This window comes from Centroberyx affinis, unplaced genomic scaffold (assembly GCF_046629955.1).
Source record: "Centroberyx affinis isolate AG114_WGS23_722 - 3 ecotype Tasmania unplaced genomic scaffold, CSIRO-AGI_Caff_v1 ptg003164l_1, whole genome shotgun sequence".
NCBI classification, from domain to species: domain Eukaryota; kingdom Metazoa; phylum Chordata; class Actinopteri; order Beryciformes; family Berycidae; genus Centroberyx; species Centroberyx affinis.
In genome coordinates, this window is record NW_027281217.1 from 3140 (window position 1) to 25849 (window position 22710).

General features: G+C 40.9%; 1 protein-coding gene across 1 annotated transcript in view; it reads right to left on the reverse strand.

The window, feature by feature from the left end:
* Positions 1-250: 250 nt before the first annotated feature.
* The window catches only part of LOC139659935 (Golgi phosphoprotein 3-like), a 72819-nt gene continuing 50359 nt past the window's right edge, over positions 251-22710 (reverse strand). Inside the window, exons 3-4 of the mRNA XM_071537957.1 lie at positions 21634-21748; positions 251-303 (exon numbers count right to left, since the gene is read on the reverse strand). Coding sequence (XP_071394058.1) covers positions 251-303; positions 21634-21748 — 168 coding nt within the window. The remainder of the gene's footprint in view (positions 304-21633; positions 21749-22710) is intronic.

Consider the following 22710-nt stretch of genomic DNA (forward strand, 5'->3'; position numbering starts at 1 on the left):
AGGTATCGGTACCGGCACTGGTATCGAAAATGTTTCAACGATACCCAGCCCTAGTGATGAAAGAGTAATATTGTTAAATAGTCTATCCCAATTTATTGAAGAGCCACCAAAATCAATGTCTTTGTTCCATACTCTTGTAATAGCAAGGGGGGAGTGTGATAATGAGGAGCTACAAAGAGAATCATAAATTAACAAAATACTACCTTTTATGGTTGTCAGAATCTTTTTTCTCAATTCCATGAGTGGATGACTAGTGGGTTGTATATTGATGGGTATACCCGCTGCCCGTATAGCTGACCGTAACTGTAAATACATGAAAAAGGATGTAGGTGAAATGTTATACTTTCCACAAAGGTCTTGAAAGGTAGGCCTCTTTCATCCATTACATCACATCAGATTCAATAGTTTTGAGAGTTGGTGTATAGTTTTTCAAGACAATATTTTCAACTGATGTATAGATATTTATACCCACATATTTAAAATGAGTTACTACTGGGATGTTGAAGTTTTCATGTTCCTCCTTAGATATTTGATTCAGTGGTAACAAGGAAGATTTTGCACAATATAGATAAATTGGTCAAGTGTACTAAGGACACTTGGAAGAGATTGCTTGATATTTGAGAGAAACAACAAAACATCATCTGCAAATAAGGATAAATAATGCTTCGTGAACTGTAATTGGGTCAATGTTGCTTGATTGTCTTATAGCCTGCCTCAGAGGTTCTAGAGATAAAATAAATAATAATGGTGAAAGCTTGTCCTTGTCTTGTCTCCTTGTCTGGTAGATCTTGATTTTTTTGTGATCAACTTTTTTTTTTATTATTGTCAATCAGGTATGCATTATGAGCAGTGTACATTCATTGAATTGTTGACATAAGTTTGTAATTTTCCACAAACAAATCAACGTCCAACATGACAAAAAGTAAATAAATTAACTCACATATACAAAAATCTATATTGGGAAAGTAGGAGTGAGCTTCTACAACCCCCTATTTCTGTTAAAGCAGGTGCTTATCGCATTAGACATTTGACCTACCCACACATGTATGTCACATATCACATCCCCTGTAAACAATTCTCTGTATACACTGAAATATTGGTATGCACTAATTTGTGATACAGCCATAGAGAGAATATATACTATTCTCTCATACCATGAAATACAAGAACAGATGGAGTTCATTCTTTATGTACACCAACACATTAATAGGAAATAAACCCAAATTTTCAAATATAATGCAGGGTTAAGACTCTCATAGAGAAGATTCTATTTTAGCCATTAGGTCTTTCCAGCTGTTGATGTTCTGAGGTTTGGCATGATGAAGTTTAGCAATGGATAGCTCAAATTGTGCTATGTCCCTATAAGCTAAGAGCCATTCCCTGATTGCTAAGGTATGTGATGGCTTCCCGCGACAGACTATCATCCTTTTAGCTGCAGTTAGGCCAGCCAAGAGAATACGTCTATCCTGGATAGACAGTTCTGCAGAGGAGGTGCCATTGAGCAATAAGAATATTTGTGAGTGTGGAATTGCCCCGGTCATGTATATATGTGCCCAAGGTGTTACCTGGGCAGAAAGAGCAGTGCAGATCAAGTCTGTACTTCATTTGGTGTAGATCTTGATATCTTAAAAGGGTTGGAGCATATATTATCTGTCATCACCCTTGCTGAGGGATTTGAGTACATAGTTTTAATCATGCCAATAAAATTGGATCCCAAGCCCATATGTTGCAATACTTCCCATAAAAAGGGCCATGTGATCAAAGCCTTTTTCCGCATCAACAGATAGAACAGCAGTAGAGGTTGGTTATTGGAAGATGCGTTCAGTATATGTAATAAACAACGTATATTATCTGATGCCAATCTTTTTCCGACAAATCCACTTTGATCTATATGAACTAACCTTGGTAAATATTTCACTAATCTACATGTAAGGGTTTTCGAGAATAATTTAATATCAGCATTGAGTAAAGATAGAGGCCGATAGTGGGCACATTTAGTAAGATCCTTGTCATTTTTTAACAGTAATGATATAAGACTACCAAAGGATCCTTTTTGAATAGCAGACAAATGCATATTTAATAGGTGAGGACCTAATAATTTCCAAAATTTTAAATAGACTTCAGGTGGAATGCCATCCATTCCAGGTGATTTACCTTTATTCATTCTTTGGAGAGCATGATGTAGCTCCTCAAGGAGGCTCCGACGACACAACTATATCACTCCCAGTAAAGCAATGGGAAAAGGATTTATCATTCTCACCCAGTACTGACTTCTGGTCTCAAATCTGCAGGAACACCTTCTCAGTGACTAACAATACAACCTACAACTCATATAATATAAAATAATCCACAGGGCACACATTACTCAGCACAAGATGTATAAAATGGGATTCATAGACTCAGACACTTGTTCACAATGCACACTAAACACCCAAGACAACTACCTACACTCCACCTGTCTCTGTCTCTGGAAAGAAGTCACTCAGACTATCCCTTATTATGAGCTGTAGAGATGCACCGATCGATCGGCCGGTGACCGGAATCGGACGGTTTTCAGCTGAACGGCCATGACCGGTGACCGGCCGATCAGTCTCATGTATCCGATTCTGTGCCGGTCAGATCTACACGCATGCGCCGCACGATGGTTCACGTAGCGCACAGAGCAGCAGATAGCAGATAGTACAGCCACACACACCGACATGTCGTCGGTGTGGAGGTTCTTCAGTGTGAGTTTAGAAGACACAAAGCTCGCAATTTGTAACACCTGTCAGTCCAAAATAAGCCGTGGAGGAACAACGTTGAAAACATTCGGAACAACAAACTTAATCAGACACTTAAAAAACCATCACCCCGGTGATCATGCCCAATTTCAAGAAGCTAGCAAAGGCAAAGCGCCAAAAAGCGCAGAAAAAAAAGCACAGAGCCAGCCACAAACCAGCAACCTCTGCTATCTTTCATCGGCAATGAAAAGTCCAAAGCCATTACGCGGAAAATCATGGAATTCATGGCATTGGATGACCAGCCATTTTCCGTAGTTGAGGATAGAGGTTTCAGAAATTTGATGCAGTACCTGAGCCCAAGATACACAATACCAAGTAGGCGATACTTCTCAGACGTCGCGTTACCAGAATTGTTTGATCTCGTGTCAGGCCACATACGCAGCCTGCTAGCCGATTACAAAGCAGCACTCAGTTTTACAACTGACATTTGGACATCTAACGTAAGCTTGATGTCAATGTTGAGCCTGACTGCTCAGTGGGTGGATGAAGATTTCCAGCAACACCAAGTCCTTCTACACTGTCAAGAAATGCCAGGATCCCACACTGCTGTCAATCTAACTGCCACATTTGACAAAATGTTGCAACAGTGGGACATAGACAAGACCAGGGTTCATGTGGTGTTGCGAGACAACGCTAGAAATATGACCAAAGAACTGGATGAGGGCAACTTGGCGAGTTTGCCCTGCATGGCACACACATTACAGTTGGCGGTGAACAAGGGTCTGCTGTCCCAGCGAAGCATCATTGACGCAGTGGCAACTGGAAGGAAGATTATCGGGCATTTTAAACACTCACCGCTCGCCTATTCGCGACTTCACGACATCCAGGAACAGTTGGGTCAGCCTAAGAAACGATTGCAGCAAGATGTTCCTACTAGATGGAATAGCACCTACTATATGCTGCAATCGCTGATGGAGCAGAGACGTGCACTGGGGGCATACGCTGCAGAGCATGAGCTGCCAGCCACACTCAACACGCATCAGTGGGGGCTAATTGATAACGTGTTGAGCCTCCTCGCACCGTTTGAGGAACTCACGAAAGAAATCAGCTCCTCGATAGCAACAGCCGCTGACGTCATTCCAGCCATCACTGCGCTGAAGCGGCTTTTGGAGAGAAGAGCAGACACAGACCGTGGAGTGGGCACTGCAAAAACCACATTGTTGGAGGCGGTTCAGAGAAGGTTCGGCAACATCGAAAAGGAGCCGCTGTACACTTTGGCCACTTTTCTTGATCCCAGGCAAGTTATTAGCTTACTGCTACTGTAGTAATATAACTATCATCATTATTATTATTAGCCTATTATTATACCTATTAAACGAATTTAATAAACATAGCTATAGGCTAATAATTAGGCTATGTGTTTGCCTGGCTATATCTGAAACACATAATCATTTGAACTATCCTTCTTGTCTTTGTCTATTTATGCAAAAGGTACAAGAGTGGCTACTTCTCAGCAGACGTTAAGGATCAAGTGAAACAGGTGCTTCTGACTATGCTGGAGGCCGAGGAGACCAGCCACGCACCTGAGGAACCTGTTGCAGGATCATCCACGGTACCTGGACCTGTCACAGACGCACCTGCAGCCAAAAAGCCATGTAGTCTACTGCTTTCAGTACATGACGAAATAATGAAGGAGAACTCTGAGGTGGAGCAACTGCTGGCCAGCCCTTCGTCTGTGCAGGTACAGAGTTACCTGTCCGAGTTGCCCATCAGCAGAAGCAAAAAAGCATTGACCTACTGGAGGATCAATAAAGATCGTTTCCCTGCACTTGCTCCACTTGCCCAACCTACCTCTCTGCCCCATGTACAAGCGTTGACAGTGAGCGCTTGTTTAGCTTGGCTGGACATGTGGTAGATGAGAGAAGAAACCGACTATCTGGTGACAAGACAGAGATGCTTCTGTTTGTGAAGAAAAACTTGCCATTAATGTCTCAAGTGAGGCCTTAGGCATTAGGCCTATACATATGTTGACAACAACCTAAAGATGCCTTGTTATATTCTTCTGTTCCTATTACCTGTTGCACCTGTTTTAATTTGGAAAAGTACAAATCACTTCATTTTTAGTTGGAGCTTTGTAAAAAAAAAAAAAAGGTTTGTTCTGTAACCATGTGTGAAAAAAAGAGAAAAAAGGTCAAGGTCCTGTAATCTGGTGCGTTTTTAAAGGTAATGTTATTTTTTTTCACCACAAGATGGCACCCCCTTTCATTCATTCACTAAACCTGCCTGTTAAACTAATCCCACTCACCCAATCCCAATCCATTCCACACCAAAACACACACACTCACACTCTCTCTCCTCCTCTCACATACAGTTGTTAATCTAGTTGTTTAGTGTATGTCTGTATGTTTTGTCCTGTCCATGTCTGTGCATTTTGGTCCTTCGATCTATGTCCTGTCTATGTCTGTCCACTCCGGTTAATCAGCCTATGTTCAGTCTATGTCTGTCCCCTTTGGTTGTATCACCAATATTACTCTATATTGTATTCTGTATTGTTTTATCTTGTTTTGTTTTCTTTAATTTGTTTTGTTTTACCCTTCCCTCCTAGAGGCTTCACCACAATCTTTTGTTCATGCGCCCGGTTTTATATATCAGTTTTTTTTTTTTAACATACGTACTTTTCCTGTTTTGTGGTTAGGGTTAGGGCACGTAACCTTTTAATGTGGAATCTTTGCACAGTTTTATAAATGAGGCCCCAGAATTGAGAACCATTGACGAATGAAAGATGTGGCATTCATTATGCACATGGGCTGCACAATTAATCAAGATTACGATTACGGCCACAGCGATATGGTAATCCTGAAAAGTCACAATTACTGCATTCCATTTAAAAGGCTACTCCCACTGTGTCAAAACCAAGTTGTTCTAACTTAGTTTCAAGCTGCTCTAAACAGCAAATGGGCATTGTAACCAAACACAGACAGACAGAACCATTGAGCTTGTTGAGTGCACTGGCGAATCAGAGGCATTCACATTATATGACAAATCCCGAGCTGTGCTGCTGAACCTGCATGAGCATCTTTTAAGAAGTGTGGATTGCTCCTCTGTTTGCGGTTTGTAAAATGACAAAATTAAATAACTTAATTTAACTGCAAACATGAAAAGTCCGGAGTAGGTTTATAAGCCCATATGTGACCCAAATAAGCCCACAAGAGTTTCAACAATATACACCTCACATTTTATTGATTCAACACTCAATATTTTATTTATATTTAAAGTCAGGCCTCAAATAACCAACCTAAACAACTAAAAAATATAGCCATATAAATAATAGTTTTTTTTGCCCTGGCTGAGCATCAACCTGGATTTTGTCTCTGACTCTCTGTCTCAGGTCCCTCCTACCCACTCTATATTTCCTTGCTAGCGCAGCGAAGTTGTTACACTTGCCCTCATGAAACTCATGGCAAGCTTGTGCCATGTTTAGGCAGTCCCTATAATTTTTCTTTGCCTACTCATTTCGTCCCTACAATGAAAATTAATTAAGTAGTTAAGTTCAACAATGGAACGGATGTGTTCTGAGTTAAACTTTTAAGGGCTCTTAATATGAAGTACAATGAGTTCTGGGCTAAGTGGGCTTATTAGGAACAACAGTGGGCCATGGCAAATGAACCTCACCAATTTATTATAGCTAACTTGTAATATCTTAATGAATTGATTCTAATTACAGTTGGAATATTAAATATTTTTTGTGATTTAGATGCCTCTAAAATATTTTCATTTATTATGGTCAACAGTTATTATCAATTTTTGTTGTTCTACAGCATCTGTGTAACCATCATTCTAACAGTGCCCCACGCTCGCTCAAGACACTCATGAATTCTATCTTTTGAAATACAAAATTGTTTTGAAAAGCCAAGAAAACGCATCATATAAGGTGTCGTTTAATTTATTAATCTCTTAATTTCATAATTCTTCTTACCAATACATATTTATAAGGACCACTCATAAAGCAAAGTTTTGGGGTCACTTCTAAAATGCTTCTGCACAGTCAGCACATACTCATACATAACTCAAGAATGAGTTCCAAATAAAAAGTAACATGACAGCAAAAATTTCATGTAGTTGCTGTATAAAAGATCATCTCTCTACTATTTTGTGTATTTATTGTATTTCAGAATACAAGAGCAAGTGGGCTTGTATGGTACATGGGCTTGATCTAAATCAATCTCGAATTTGTCTAATGTGCGTATGACGTAGGGGTGTAATGGTTCAGAAAAGTCACGGTTCGGTTCATATCACGGTTTTGGGGTTACGGTTTCGGGTCGGTATATATATCTGGTTCACTGGGGAGGGGAAATACAATTGTAAATTCCAATTTACACAATGTATTTATTTAAAAAATCTTAAATTTGCCTGAAAACTTAAAAAAAAACGTAAAAAGAAAAATTAACAAAATCAAAAAATTAAAAAATCAACAGACTTTCTTTCAAAAGAAAATACTCCTCCTTATTATAACATAAAATATCCTTGCATTTTAGGTTACGTAGGCCAACATCAACAGTGCAACCTTCAGTGGCTTTACTGTGCCAGCACCATAGCTCCTGCATCACATTCTGCAGGTCTGGCTGTGGTTAGTCCTTGGATGGGAGACCACCTCATTTATAAAACTGCGTGGATTCCACACTAAAAGGTTACGTGCGCACAAAAGAGGAAAAGTACGTACATACAAAAATAATCAGATTTATAAAACCGTGCGTACGCACACCTGCACGCAATTTCTCTTTATAAATCACAATCCAACTTGAAATGACGCGCACGTGAACGAACCTCATACTTCGCCCCTTAACTCCCACAATTAACCATAGATGGTCAATGAAACGCCCTGAATGAATACTGATGTGTATGTAAATGTACTTGTCATTCCATTCTCTGTGTGAGAAAAACAGCGTGACACTGACATGACATTAGAGAGGAAGATGAGAGAGCTGTGACTGGCCCAGGTATCGTAAATGTGCCTTTTGTTTTTGGAAAGAGTGAACGTAACCACGCACTCAACATTTCACATTCATTTGATTTGAATAACAAACGCATAGACAAGTTCTGTATTCTCGTTTTCTGATGGATCAGACAGTGTGCGACCGCGGTGAACAGCTGGCTGAAGAGGACAGCTGCGCCTGGCACCAGCATCTCCGATGCACCCTGTGCGCCATAACGCATAATTATTTTACTACCTTGAGACATCCAGTCAAACACCTTGAATTTGTCGGATTTAATTGTGACAAATTGGGGCTCTGCTAAAAGACTGTAATGTATGTACTTGAGACTAATTCACACCATATCAGCCTATCATGACCTCATAGCCTATAGATGCTTTTTGGACAAATGATCGGCTTTCAAACTAAAGCAACAAAGACGCTATTTAGTTGTAGCCTATAGACATTCTTTCAACAAGGACTATTGTTATTAGAAGGGTTTCTAAGTTGATGTGGAGTCAGCATGAAAATTCACTTTTTTTGGCTTTGGCTTTATTTTACTACTTTGCCATCTCAGTCGGCATTTCCCACTGTCTGCAAAATGTGGCGGTGCGCATATTTTCATGGCAAGTTTGTTTTAATAAATCCGAAAATCTGCATGAAAAGTGGCGCATGCAATTTTCAGGCCGTTTTTGTGCGCACGCAATATTTTATAAATGACGCCCCAGAGCATCAACATAAAATGCAACTTAAATCATGTACTGAAATCATCCACTAATGAATAGGGCTAAAAATCTTTCTATAAACAGCCCTAGTAGTGATGCGCGAGTCAATCCGAAACCCACGGGTCCTGCAGGTGGGGCAGGTTAGGGTCGATTGAAGATAATATTTATTACCTCCGCCAAGGAGGTTATGTTTTCGGTGCAGTTTGTTTGTCTGTTTGTTTGTCTGTTAGCAGGATTACAGAAAAACTACTGGCCCGATTGAAACTTCGTGGAAGGGTGTAGCATCGGCCAAGGAAGAACCCATTAAATTTTGGAGTGGATCTGGATCCGACTCACGAACAAGCAATAATAGCACAAACCTTGGCGGATAATGATAGGATAATATATTCGGATAGGCTATGTTGACGTGTCGGATCGGGCGGTCGCGGGTTGGAAAAAACCTGACTCGCCGAAGAGCAAGTCCTCCTCTCCTGCGTCTGCCAGCGTGATTGCAAAATGACGTTGGACTCTTCTGCGGTGCACCGCCACAATATCGGCACAGAAGCTAAAACGTCATGCGGCAATTCACAGACCAGCAGAGCAGCAGCAGCAGAGCCTGAAACTGAAACTTAAAATTCCACAATTTGTTCCATACTCGCTCCAGCTGTGATGTCCTCGTAGATTGACATGTAATTCTGACAACTGATAGGACAGATACTAGGGGGGGACGCAGAACCGAATGAACCGCAGCACGCATGCACGACCCGAACTGTGGGTGGCAAACCGAACGGTTCAGATTTTTTTTGGGAACCGTTTCACCCCTAGTATGACATCATGTCTGTTATTTGGCGATGCACAGAGCAGCAGCATTGTACTCAATCTGACAGTCTCGGTGTGAAAACCAGTGAAAAATTCCAGTTTGTAAGTAAATTGTCAACCTATGGAAAACACTGGATGTTTTGGTTGTTTATACAGAATACAGTATATGTAGTTGGCAACACAATGCTCCCAGCTCCCACAACGTTAATTATCTCAATAACCCGGAATGTAAAGGTCAGGTCGGCCGAAACGTACTTCTTCCTGGGCGCAAAATTTTAGGATATAGTTTAAGCAGTGCCAGACATTTTGAAATTACATCCAGCCATAGATAAAATTGTTGTCCATGTTGGAAAAAATGATATTCCCCAACATCAGTCTCAACTGCTAAAGCAGGATTTTATCCATCTTTTTAAACACCCTGAAGTCCACTGCAAAGGACATTTTTATCTGTGGTCCAATCCCCACGCTTGGCTGCGGGATAGGGCGTTTCAGCAGGCTACTCAGCCTACTCACCTGGCTCGCCTCTACCTGCTGTGCTCACAACGTGAGTTTATAGATAATTTGAATCTCTTCTGGGTACGAAGACATCTCTTTAGAACAGATGGTCTCCATCCAAATTCAAAAGGTTCACAAATGCTTTCAGCGAACTTGATCCATAGCACAATTCACAATTTTCCCTGTCCACTCACCATGCTCATGCTGTCCAGTCTGTCAGATTGGTTCCGCTAATAGGTTTAGCTATCCCTCTACTGGGTTTGGACTCTCAAAACTTGCTCTCAGTTCTCCCACTTTCAATATCCCAGTCATAATTAAAAATATAAAATGGACTCAAAGCAACAAAGAGCAACCATGCTGTTTTCAACTCCTTTCAGTTTCAGCCTACCAACCTGCGATCATTAACAAGGGGAAATGGGACCAGCAAACGCCATTCCTATTTCTTAGTGTGTTACAGAAATCCCCATCCTCACACCTGTTTCAGACTGAGCCTCGCTAACGAACTCTGAAACTAGCACTATTAAATGTCAGGTCACTATCCTCAGAATCTTTTATTAGCAATTTTAAACTTGATTTTATTTTTCTGACAGAGACCTGGCTTGTCAGCAATGGTTCCACTGTTCTTATTGAAACTGCACCACCAAGTTTTAATTTTAGTAGCTCTCTTTGACATATTTCAATGCAAGCAAGCCTCTTTTGGTGATTTTACTTCTTTTGAATATCTCTTTTAATTTGAAATGTCTCACTGTTTACCGTCGCCCTAAACGCTCGAGTGATTTTATTGATGATTTTGCTGAACTGCTATCAAAAGTCTCTACAGACTTTGATAGTATTTTAATCTCAGATGATTTTAACCTTCATATAAACAACCCAGCTGACCTTGACGCCAGAGAATTTACCAGCCCGATTGATTCATTTGATCTCTCAGCACATATCTGAGCCCACCCGCAATCGGGGGCACACACTGGACCTCATTGTTACCAGAGGTTTAAATGTGAATGCCACCTCAGTTGTTGATATTGCCGTATCTGACCATTTTTGTGGTCTGCCACGTCACTGATCATTTAGATCTACAAGTTGTTTTGAAAACTGTTAAAAAAATGATATATTGATGATACAGTGTTTCCCACAGAATTCAAATCTATTTGTGGTAGGTGAGTTGGCCGGGGGGGGGAATGACTGAAATATTATCTAATGTACTCCATTTTAAATAGTTCCATTTGTCAAACAAATAACTAACCTACATATCTAAAGTGCTCTCTTTCAAGTACTTAATAAAAATATAAGTGCTACACTGTTCTGTTTGTTGCTTGCTTTTGTCCCGTCTACAAGGTACAGAAGAATAGAAATGAGGCCCCTTTTACAGAGAAATCTGCTTTTCTGACCCTCTGCCCTGCTCTCTCTGTGCTGTCAATTTCACCTGTATCTTTACATTGTTACATTACTAGCCTTTGACATTGTTACATTATCTACCCTGTTTTACTGCTTAGCAGCTACCTCTGGTCCAGACTGTCCCTGCTCCTCCTCAGGACAAGTCCTTTTCCTTCTTTGAAAATATTTTTCATTATTAATCTGGATTGAGGGACCAAACATTCAGAGTTAGAGTCAAAAAGTTTATATTAACGTTATCAGTCAATGCTGATATTGTGGCGGGCTGCCATAAAGGGTATCACAATGCAAATTCAGGTCAGGCAGGCAGTCAGTCAGGAACGCTTAGTGAGATAATGCGCTTCTTCAGATGGCTCTCACTGTGAGATGAAATCAAGTTGGTCAGTGTATGGTTTGTGTGTGCGACAGTGCTCGTGTGGTTTGGTAATGCGGAAGTAAATATAATGCCGACCGACTCAATTTTCATGAAATAATGGATCAAATTTAGTTTTTTTCCACTCACTGATCGATCGTATGCCGTCAAAAGACCTGGATTATACTGCACAATCCGGATGGAGTCATTTTATGGACATTTGTTGCCATTTTTGAAGCCAAAGGATTGGCTTCCTTTCACTGCAATTGTTTGGAAGAAAGCTCCTCCGGCAGTCAGTCTGGCAAATTCAAGGTAAGTTGTAAGAAGTACAGACACTAACCCGAGTTTGTACTGGCAGGAGGATGAGTATATAATGACCGAATTTTAACAAGTTGAGTGTAGCCGACGTGTGTTTCGTGCTCAAGCGTAGATTTTTTATAAACTTAAAAGCAGCCCTATACATTACATGATCATATGATTTTCCATGTTTATGATCCAGCAAACTGGATTATGCCATAACTTGGAATGCACAATGTCACGGGGATATCCCGTGCCCTATAGAAAGTAAGGTGCAAACACACACACAACGCTGCATAGCCACTTCTAACTACATCTTGCCGGCATAGAGGTGTCTGTGTTGCTGTGATATCGTTGCGTTTGCTCTCTCTCTCTCTCTCTCTCCCTCTCTCTGTTTGTGATGTCGGAGGTCACCAATATAGCGTTAATACATAGCGACCCAGTTGTAGTGTAACTCATTTACATAAAACATTGCAATGTTAAAATGAAAAGACAAGAGACGTATAGTCTGTGCAATTAAAGGTATATTTATTTATGTACTTTTTATGAGGAAATTGTTTGTCACCTGTTTGCTGTGCTGCACTGGACGATCCTCTCTTTTAGACCCGGAAAACCCGAGACGGAGCGTTCCACTTCCTTTTCTAGAGGGGGGTTTCCGGGGGATCGGACCAAGTGTGGTAAAGTGGCAGGGGTGTTTAATGGTGTTTCTTGAAATGTTATTTTAATGCTTTTGGAGTTGATCAATTGTTATTGGAAATGTCTAATGACCCTTATTATTATTGTTTATAATATGGTGTGATAATTTGAACCAGGGGAATATGGCTAGGAGATAATTGATTATCAGTTAATAATTGATGTCTCTTAGTAGGAGCCAGCTACTATATAAAGGTGGAGGCTGGAGCTCCTTGGGGAGAGCATAGCAGACCTTGCTGAGGCAGGTCAGGACACTGTCAGCTGCGGAGGGCCCTTATCTAAAGGGGCATTGCCTTATAGTGTATATTTTTCTTCTTGTTTATTTTTGCAAGTTGTGTTTTTCCTTTTTTCTGCATTTTGGCCAAATTTGTCTGCACTGTAAATAAGCTGCATGGGACCGCACTGCTGTAAATAAAACACCTGGACTGAATGAACAGAACCATCTCTTTTGTGCCTCAACCAATCGGCCAACCTTACACACAAGTTCTGGCATCAAAGCACCAGCATGCTCTACAAAAAGCCTTTTAAGTAATCTGGTAGGCTGATATTCAGATTGAATGGCCATTTCATTTCCACTCCATTATTCAGTCTGACATTGCCCCCATGTTAGCCGTTTTCTGTGTGGAGGGTGTTGATTTCCCCCTAACCAATTACTAGTGACTGATGTATCCGTCCACTCTGACATTATTTTCAGTTACACTGATGCTGGGCGTATTTACTAACTTTACCAAGAATGTGGGTCGTTTTTTTTTTGTTTAGCAATTTTTTATTGATTTTCCATTAAACCCATCTTACATTTTTTGCAGCATAAATTGGAAAAAAAAAAGTGTATACAAGCATGAGACAGCTGCATTATTCAAATGATTACAATTATGAAAGGTACCCCATCCAACCCTCCTGTCCACCCACCCCACCCAAACCATCCCCACTTGTCCCCTTAAGTCCAGATCTTCACAAGAATGATTGTACATTGAGGTGTTCGTCCAACCAAGGATTGTAGAATGAGTACATACAATATAGCACATTGTTCAAGGATAAATGAAGAAGTATCAGTACAAGGAAGATAAAAAATAAATAAATAAATAAAATCAATCAATCAATCAATAAGTTGATAAAAAAAAAAAAAAAAAAAAGGAAGGGGGGGGGGGGGGGGTGTCCACCGCCTCATTCTAACACTGGTATTCTAGTCATCCTTATCTAATGGTACTTGTAGGCTCTCATAGCACTCCAGAAAGGAAAATCTTCCTAAAGTTTTGCAGAGAGCCTTTAAGGGTGTATCTAATTTTCTCAAGTTTCAGAAAGTGCATAGTGTCTCTGATCCATCTCGTGAAGTTAGGAGGTGCTTGTTCCTTCCAGGAGAGAAGAATGAGACGTCTGGCAATCAAGGAGGTAAATGCTATGACTACATAAGCTTTGCCTTTAAGGGAGCGAGTTTCAGGGGTAAATCCAAATAAGGCACATATGGGATTGGGAGTGATGTCTTTCTGAAACATCTTAGTATAAGCGCTAAAGATATTGGCCCAAAATGTGTTAAGTTTGGGGTAGGACCAGAACATGTGTATATAATCTGCTGGTTGGCCTTTACAGCGAGGGCATAAAGGGTCTACATTGGGGAAAATTTTCGCCAGTCTTGCCCTGGTCATATGTGCTCTCAAAACAATTTTGAGTTGTATCAAGTTGTGCCTAGCACAAGGGGACGAGGTATGTATTAAGTCAAGCACTGCCTCCCATTGATCGTCTGTCATTTCCTCTCCAAGGTCATTCTCCCAAAGTCTCCTCACATCTTGCAGTGAATGAGGGATGATATCGCATATATTGTTATAGAGAATAGAAATTAGACCTTTGCAATATGGGGATAATGAAAGAACATAATCAACCGTGTTGTTCGTCGGAAAGTCTGGAAAGGAAGTAACACTTTTCTGGACAAAATGTCTAATTTGGAGATACCTAAAAAAGTGAGATTTTGGTAAATCAAATAATTGAGAGAGTTGTGCAAACGATCCAAACTTACCATCCACATATAAATTAGAAATAGATTTAATACCCTTTGAGGACCAAACTCCAAAGGTAGAATCAGAGAGAGAGGGTGGGAAGTTCTAATTATTCTTGATGGGAGAGTGCACCGATGTTGTCTGCAACTTGAAATGCCTTCTAAATTGCGACCAGATTCTGATTGAATGATAGACCACTGGGTTAGAGCAAAATTGGCTTTGAGAGGGGGGTGACGGGGCACATAGTACGGAACCTAGATTAAGTGGGCTACAGGCATACTGACAATTCTAAATGGAAAATGTGATGCAGGGATTAGAGTGGCTGTCTGATTAAGAGGAAACATTTCACTTTTTTCGAAATTGATTTTATAGCCTGAGAGTGTCCCGAATTGAGCTATGATATTGAGAATGGGGGGAATGGATTTTAATGGGTTTGTAACATATAAAAGAATGTCGTCTGCGTATAAGGATAGTTTGTGCGTAAGGCCCCCTCGTTCTATACCCAGGAAGTCCTCAGATTGTCTAAGAGCAATGGCTAGAGGTTCAATGGCAATAGCGAAAAGTAGGGGAGATAGAGTGCATCCCTGGCGTGTGCCCCTGCCAAGAGAGAAATATTCAGATTGCTGTCCATTAGTAATTACTGCGGCTAGAGGGTGAGAATAGAGGAGTTGTATCCAAGAGATGAAAGAATCCTCAAATCCGAATTTTTTAAGGGTTGAAAACAAATATTGCCACTCAACTCGGTCGCTTTTTCAGCGTCAAGTGATATAACCATTTCAGCGGAACGGGAGGGAGGGGAATAAACAATATTGAAAAGCCGTCTAAGATTTGAGCTGGAGTGCCTATTTAAAATGAAGCCTGTTTGGTCTGGCGAGATTATTTGTGGGATAATCTTCTCCAGTCTCGCTGCTAGAACCTTGGATAAAATTTTGTAATCTACATTCAGCAGGGAAATTGGATGATAGGAGGCGCACTGGAGTGGGTCCTTACCCCCTTTTGGTAAGAGTGTTATTGCAGCTTGTCGTAAGGTTAGTGGAAGATGACCAGATGACAGAGACTCATTAAACATGGCTTGGAGCAGAGGACATAGTTCGAGTGCAAATTTTTTATAAAATTCTGAGGTGTAACCATCCGGTCCAGGTGTTTTGTTGCAGTTTAAGGATTTGATGGCTTCTAGAATCTCTGCATTGGAGATCTCACCTCCCAATAAAGAGTTTTGTTCGGCTGGAATAGAAGGGAAAGTAAGGTTAGCAAAGAAGTGGTCGAGCTGTGAAAAGTTATCGTCACATTCAGAGCTGTATAGACTATTGTAATACTGTTTGAAAGTGTTGTTAATTTCCAAGTGGTCTGTAATTATTTCACCTGTCTTACTATAAATTTTAGGAATAAGGCGGGCGAGGCGAGGATTGGGCTTGACGAGCTTGCTGGGCTAGTAGCTTGCTGGCCTTATCACCTGAGTCGTAAACATTGAATTGAGCTTTTGTGTTTCTTGTCTGTGGAAAGTATGTTGTATTCTGTCTGTAGCCGCAGTCTTTCTTTAAAAAGTGTTGGGGATGGGGAGGTTGAGTAGTGGCTATCAATCTCTGCAATAGATCGTGAGATGTCATTAAGTTTGGAGTCTCTTGCTTTTTTTGCCCTAGAGGAGTATTCAGTTATTTGCCCACGAACATAGGCCTTAAGGGTCTCCCACAAGGTTGAGTGGGAGATTTCTGGGGAGGCATTGGTTTCTTTAAAGAAATGAATTTGAGAGGAAACGTGGTTTACAAATTGTTCGTCAGCTAGGAGAAGGGGGTTAAGTCTCCAATTGCGAGAGGGCCTGAGGCAGTTGGGTAACGCAACATGAAATGAAACGGCACCATGATCTGATATTGTAATACTGTGATATGAGCAAGAACTAACATTTCCCAGTAATCTATTATCCAAAAGAAAATAATCAATGCGAGTGTATGTACGATGAACATTGGAGAAGAAGGAGAATACTTTTTTGTTATTAAATTTAAATCTCCAAATATCTGAAACACCATTCTGAGTGATGAAATTATTGACAACTTTGGCAGATTTGGTGAGAGATTGGACCCTGTTTGATGATCTGTCTAATACGGTGTTGAGTACACAGTTAAAGTCGCCCCCTATTATCAAACTGTAATTGTTATCAATGGGTATGGTAGAAAATAGCTTGTTAAAGAAATTACAATCATCATAGTTTGGGGCGTAGACATTGACCAAAATGACAAGACTGGCGAATAACCGACCCGAAACAATGACAAATCTCCCATTTGTGTCAGCAATCACCTCCTTAGCTTGAAACAGAATGTCCTTATGTATAAGGATTGCTTTAGCATTGAACCGCGAGTGGTATCCCTGACCAACCCAACTTTTTTTAAGATAGTTGACATGGTCATTCTTAAGGTGGGTTTCCTGTAGAAAGGCTATGTCTGAATTTAACTGTTGTAGATAGGACCCTATTTTCTGTCTTTTCACCCAGTTATTCATACCTTTAACGTTTAAAGAAACAAAATGGATGGGCCGGTTTTGATTGCAGTTAGATGTAGTTGTCATATCTTAAAAGGTTATGGGGGTGACTGATGTGGGCAGCGGAGGTAAAGGCAGAGAGGGGAGTAGAGAGACGGGGAGAAAAAAATAAAAATAATAATAATAATAACTGAATGAAATTAAAGAGGTGAAATAGAAACTTCTAATGATAAGGCGAAGAAAGGCATCTGGGAGGGGACGGGTGACTTGATCAGTGCTCTTAACTACCAACCTAGAGAACACCTAACTTGCTCTTGAACTCTGTTTTCACAACAAGAAAAAAAAAAAAAGGAGTTACAGATTTTAGCATGAAACTCTGTGCAAGGACACTGTGGGGCTGCAACTGGAACAACTGTAGGGTATTGCCACTAACAGATGTATATATGTGTATATACATACAGTAAACGAACCTTACAATGTGGCTGCACCAGCGCCCGAGTGGTTTTCATAGTCTGTATTTTATGAGGTAGACGGCGTGGGAGACGCGCCTGGTCGGTTGTTTTGAAGAAAGGAGGAAACTTCTCCAGGAGAAAAAAAAAAACGTTTTTGTCCGTTCTTGTCGGTGACTTGGAGCCTGGCAGGAAAGTACATCCTATACCCGAATCCGGCGTTCCTCAGCTGTGACTTGACCGTTGAGTATGCTGCTCTTTTCTTGGAGACCTCAATGCTGTAGTCGGGGTAGATGTGTATTTCGGATCCGCGGAAAGAGAGAGGTCCAGCCTCCCTAGCCAGCTTCGGGATACGCTCCTTGGTCTGGTAGTGGTGGATCCGTGCGATGAATGGGCGCGGAGGGTCGTCCTGTTTCTTACGGAAGGTGGCAACTCTATGGGCCCTGTCGACAGCTGGAGGAGTAGGAAAAGGCTCTGTACCAAACGTTTCTTTCAGGAATACCTCCATGAAAGCGGTTGGTTGCGAGCCCTCAACTCTTTCAGGTAAGCCGGTTATGCGGATGTTGTTGCGCCTCGATCTATTTTCAAGATCATCCGTCTTAAGTTTGAGGGTGTCGTTTTCTTTGGACAGGGCTATGCAGGTGGATTCGAGGGTTGCCAGTCTGGTCTCCATGTCGTTGAGTGACGTTTCCAAGTGTTGAATTGTCTGGTCGTGCCGGTCGATAGTTGCTCGGTCAGCAGAGAGCTGGACAGATAGTTTGGCTATAATGCGGTCCTCCATTGAATTGAGAAGTTTCTCCATGTCCGCCAGGGTTAGTGGCTCGTTGCTAGTAGCACGTTGTTCGTTTTGGCTAGCTTGCGTACCGTCATCTTGACTATTTCTAGAAGATTGCTCGTCTGTAGATTGATTCTGCTTTTTAGTAGGCTTTCCCATATTTATTAGCCTTTCGCACAGGTTTACACAGGTTAATTGTGGCAATAAAGCACGTATGAGTCGAATCTAAACAGGATTTCAACAGAGCTCTCCCGGTATGCGACCTACTCCGTCATCTGTCAAACCGGAAGTCCAATGTGGGTCGTTTTTGACAAAATGACCCACATATTGCAAAGACAATATGTTGGTTACGGGTATTACTCCAGTAGCACATATACTAAAATATGTTGGTTAAGTAATGATTTCAACAAATACTATGCCGAAACGCCAATGAAAACTGTTGCATGAACTGGCACAATCGTTTTTCCAATCAAGAAATCACCTTTGAATAGAGCAACACCAGACTCTCTGAATCGCTCGACCAAATCTGAAGAGGGGGCGGGTCGCAATTCAGGAGTCTGGAACCAGGCTAGTAATCTGGGGAAAATGGTGTGGAAAAAAAAGAGTCTCATGAGTATATTAGTCAACTACATTATTTAAATTTTCTTAAGAATTTATAAATGTATTCATGTGAAACAAAAGACATATATCAAGATATCAACACATCAGAGGTAAAAAAAAAAACCAACTACAATTCATTAGTTAGGGGGCTCTGGGCTCTCTGCTCCCCCAGAGAGAAAATTCTTTAAAAAAGCCCAACTTATTGGGGTCAAGTTAATGTCACTACAAAATCATTCTAAGGGTAACTTTGAGGCACTGGTGTCACAGAATTTGGCATGGAGGGAGAAAAAAAGATGCAGAAGAAATTAAAACTAGCAGAAACTTCAATGTTGTCAATTTTGTTAAGTTTTTGTCATAAAACGGATGATACCATCTGTAAACTACCCGGCCCCTTCCCCCCTTGCTTTCACCTGGTCCCGTATGTTTGAATTGCTACAGCGATATCTACTGAACAGTGTCTCATTTTCCAAAAGATTCTTAAGGCTAATATGATCATAGCATCTATTTTACGAAGCATAGTAAGTTTGTAAAGTGTTTCCGAAAAGCATCGTAACACTCAAATTATGACTGCCTTTGACCAGTTTTAGAACATGAAGAGCATCTTGAGAAGGAAAAAACACTCTGCAAGATTCATTGCAAAGTTAAAAAAAACGTTTATTAGGCTTATAGCCGCATGCGGCTATATTATTTGACGAGGGGTCCAAGCACAGACCATGTACAGGTCCACTTAACCTTACTTCAATACCACAAGGTAATAACGTTTCCTACACTTAAAGTGTGTAGGGCAGCTAGAATACATAGGCGAGTTTGGTGCAAATTGTGGAATGTTACGTTTCACTTTTGTTTTCACAAGAAGAGACGATTAAATACAATGCTGCTGGTCTGTTGGTCATCGCCAAAAGACATACATGACGTGATCTGCACATCAGGTGAATTAGAGATCAATTTAGATCTACTTCTATACATTGACCAACTTGTATTTTGCCTATGTATGGGAAACACTGCATCTCACAGTCAAAGACGCCCTTTGCTCCTAGCAAAAATATACATACAGCAACTTGTATTATAAATTTGGTGGCGTAGAAAGTTCTAAAATGTCATTTAACTTTATGAGATTGCTTTTTAATTTCTTGTTAGTAATTGTGATTGACTACAGCTGGTAACTTCTCTGTGCCTGTATAAATAGGGCTTGATTGACTGCACGCATTAGATTAAGCCACAAACATCACAATGGGAAAGTCCAAAGAGGTCAGCACAGATCTGAGAAAGCGCATAACAGATTTACACAAGTCAGGAATGTCACTTGGGGCCATCTCAAAGCAACTTCAGGTCCCAAGATCATCAGTGCAAACAATTGTTCATAAGTACTGAGTACTGGGAACAGTGGTCTCTTTGCCAAGGTCTGGAAGAAAATCCAAACTGTCACCCTATGCGAGAAAATTGGTCCGGATGGTCAGATGTAATCTAAGAATCACCACAAAAACAGGTCTGCCATGATTTAGAAGCTGCTGGAACACAGGTGTCACTGTCCACAGTCAAGTGAGTTCTACATCGCCATGGGCTGAGAGGCTACCGTGCAAGACAGAAACCCCTGCTCCAAAATCGGCTGATGTCACTTTCAATGCAGAGACATCTAGAACAGTGTCAACTTTGCACTGAAAGTGACATTATCAAGCGAATGACACTTCAAATAGTGTTACCATTTTTGCTTACATGCAAGTATCTCAAGCAACAGAAAAATCTGTCAACGCATTTATCAATACACAGGATATGATGTTAATATCCCTTGTGCCATAATCCATGGTGAGCATTCATATGGAGGCCCAATTCAGTTTAACAGAATGATACACTACCATACCATGAAGAGAACCATGCTGTTCTGGACTTTTGGAGTGCCGCTATCCCATGTTCCTCATGGTTCTCTTTATGTTTTAACGATAGCAGAGCACCCAGCCAAAAGCGCCACAAGAGGAAGCGTACCTGCTCTACATTTGAACTCTACCATACCAATGAGTACCATAGAAAACATCAGGCTACACCGTCATAAAGTCGCTGCAACGAATACTCCATGAATAATTACACAAATATTCCACACATAAATGCAGGAAGGAGGGAGGAGAGATGCAGAAGAAATAAACAGAAATATCCTTGATGGGACTGTCGAATCTGGTTTTCCTAGTCATAAAATCCCCGATACCAGTTGTGTGGGATCAATGAATGTGGGTGTTGTACCTATGAGAAGGCTAATTTTGTACTTGCCTCAAATAAAGGTTGGAGTTAGACTCTGACCTTACTGTAAACACCATGGCAAAATTAAGACAGGTGATGCACAATCAGGGCTGTAGTGGGGAGGCGGAGGAAGTGGCGCTCCGTCACTTATTCATTTCAAATTGTGTCTTAGACTTCATTGACTGTAGTGGGGAAAAAGTTCCACCTGGATTTAAACTCCTTATCAACTTATACTCATCCCATACAGTTCAGCTGAATGTGAGCGCGGCTTCAGCCACATGAATCTAATCATTGTAACTCCACTCCGTTCATGATTCATATACTGCATGCATGCCTATCTGCACTTACGTTTATCAAACAACACGGACCTCCACTACACCCCACTTTACAATTTGACTACAAGTACACCTCTGCAGAGAGGGAATGGCTGAGGACCCAGACCCACTGGCAGTGAGCTTTTTTTAAATTGTCATTAATGCTTTTAAAGTATTGCCTCGTTAATTAGGCAGTTTTGGTAAGATGTGCATTGATGCAAACTGTCCAAATAATTGTTTAATGTGAAAGACAGCAACATAATATTTGTAGTAGCCTATTGTAGCAGATGCAGTGCCTGAAAAATACTGCCCTGACTAAATGACTCCCCGCCCTGCAATAGGCCAGTGAAGGAGCTTTACTCACCACTGAGGAGTTCGATCCAGCTCTGCACTGTCTCTGGTGGTTGGGTGTCTTTGATGTGTTTCAGGGCTTCGTCCAGGAGCACATCGCCTGTTGGTGCATCCGACTTACAGATCACCTGGATATTGAAATATGATGACAGGCAATTACAAGTTATAGTCAACAGGAAGCAGTCTAGATCTGATGTATTGGGTATTTCGCTAGTTCGACTGGCTGGCAGAAGGATGCATGGAGTTCAGTTATATTGTGTCCAAGAACAGTCATGACTCTCCAGAAGGCCTTTGAGGTAGACAACTGTGTGGGTGGAGGGTGGGATGGGGTGGGGATTCATTAAATGCTACAGCACTAAACTGATAATTCTACAGCTAAACCAGCTTGAAAACGAATGCCTAGTCTACTAGATCTCTAGCATACAGTTCTTCCTAGGTAACATCCATCCAAGCAGTGTTCATTTTGTCAACAAAATTCATGATGATAAATTTTCGTTGATGACAAATATTACCATGACGATGACATGACGTTGGCGATAATGTACTGAACCTTGAAAATAAAAAATGACAAAATCTACTTACAGCTCCCCATGACAAAAATTATGAAACAAAAACCACAATGGAAAAAAAAACAAATAACGGCACAAAAATAATAAAAAGCCTTTATAACGATATGGAAATGAATAATTTTGAAGAATGGACATGTTAAAATTAAACCTGTGATGATCCATACAATCAAAATACCATGTCCCACACAGTTTAACTCCCCACTGGACAATTCCCATTACGTTGAACTGTCCTCACTTTGAGAGAAGTGAAGCACAGCGGAAAATTTTATGTAGTCAATATGGCATCAAATCCTCCTGGCAAAGCTTCAGCCACATCAGTAGGGAAAACAAGCACAGATCCTGTACAGTCCTACGGCATGTGTTCAATTCTATGCACTGAAGCACTGCGTCACCATTAAATTACCCAGTTCCACTAACGTTACTTAAATACTGTTGCCTGGCAAACCCAGTACAGGGTCCCAGCTCAGCCCTCACTCTAAAGTAGGGGTGGGACAAAATATCGATACTGGAATATATCGTCA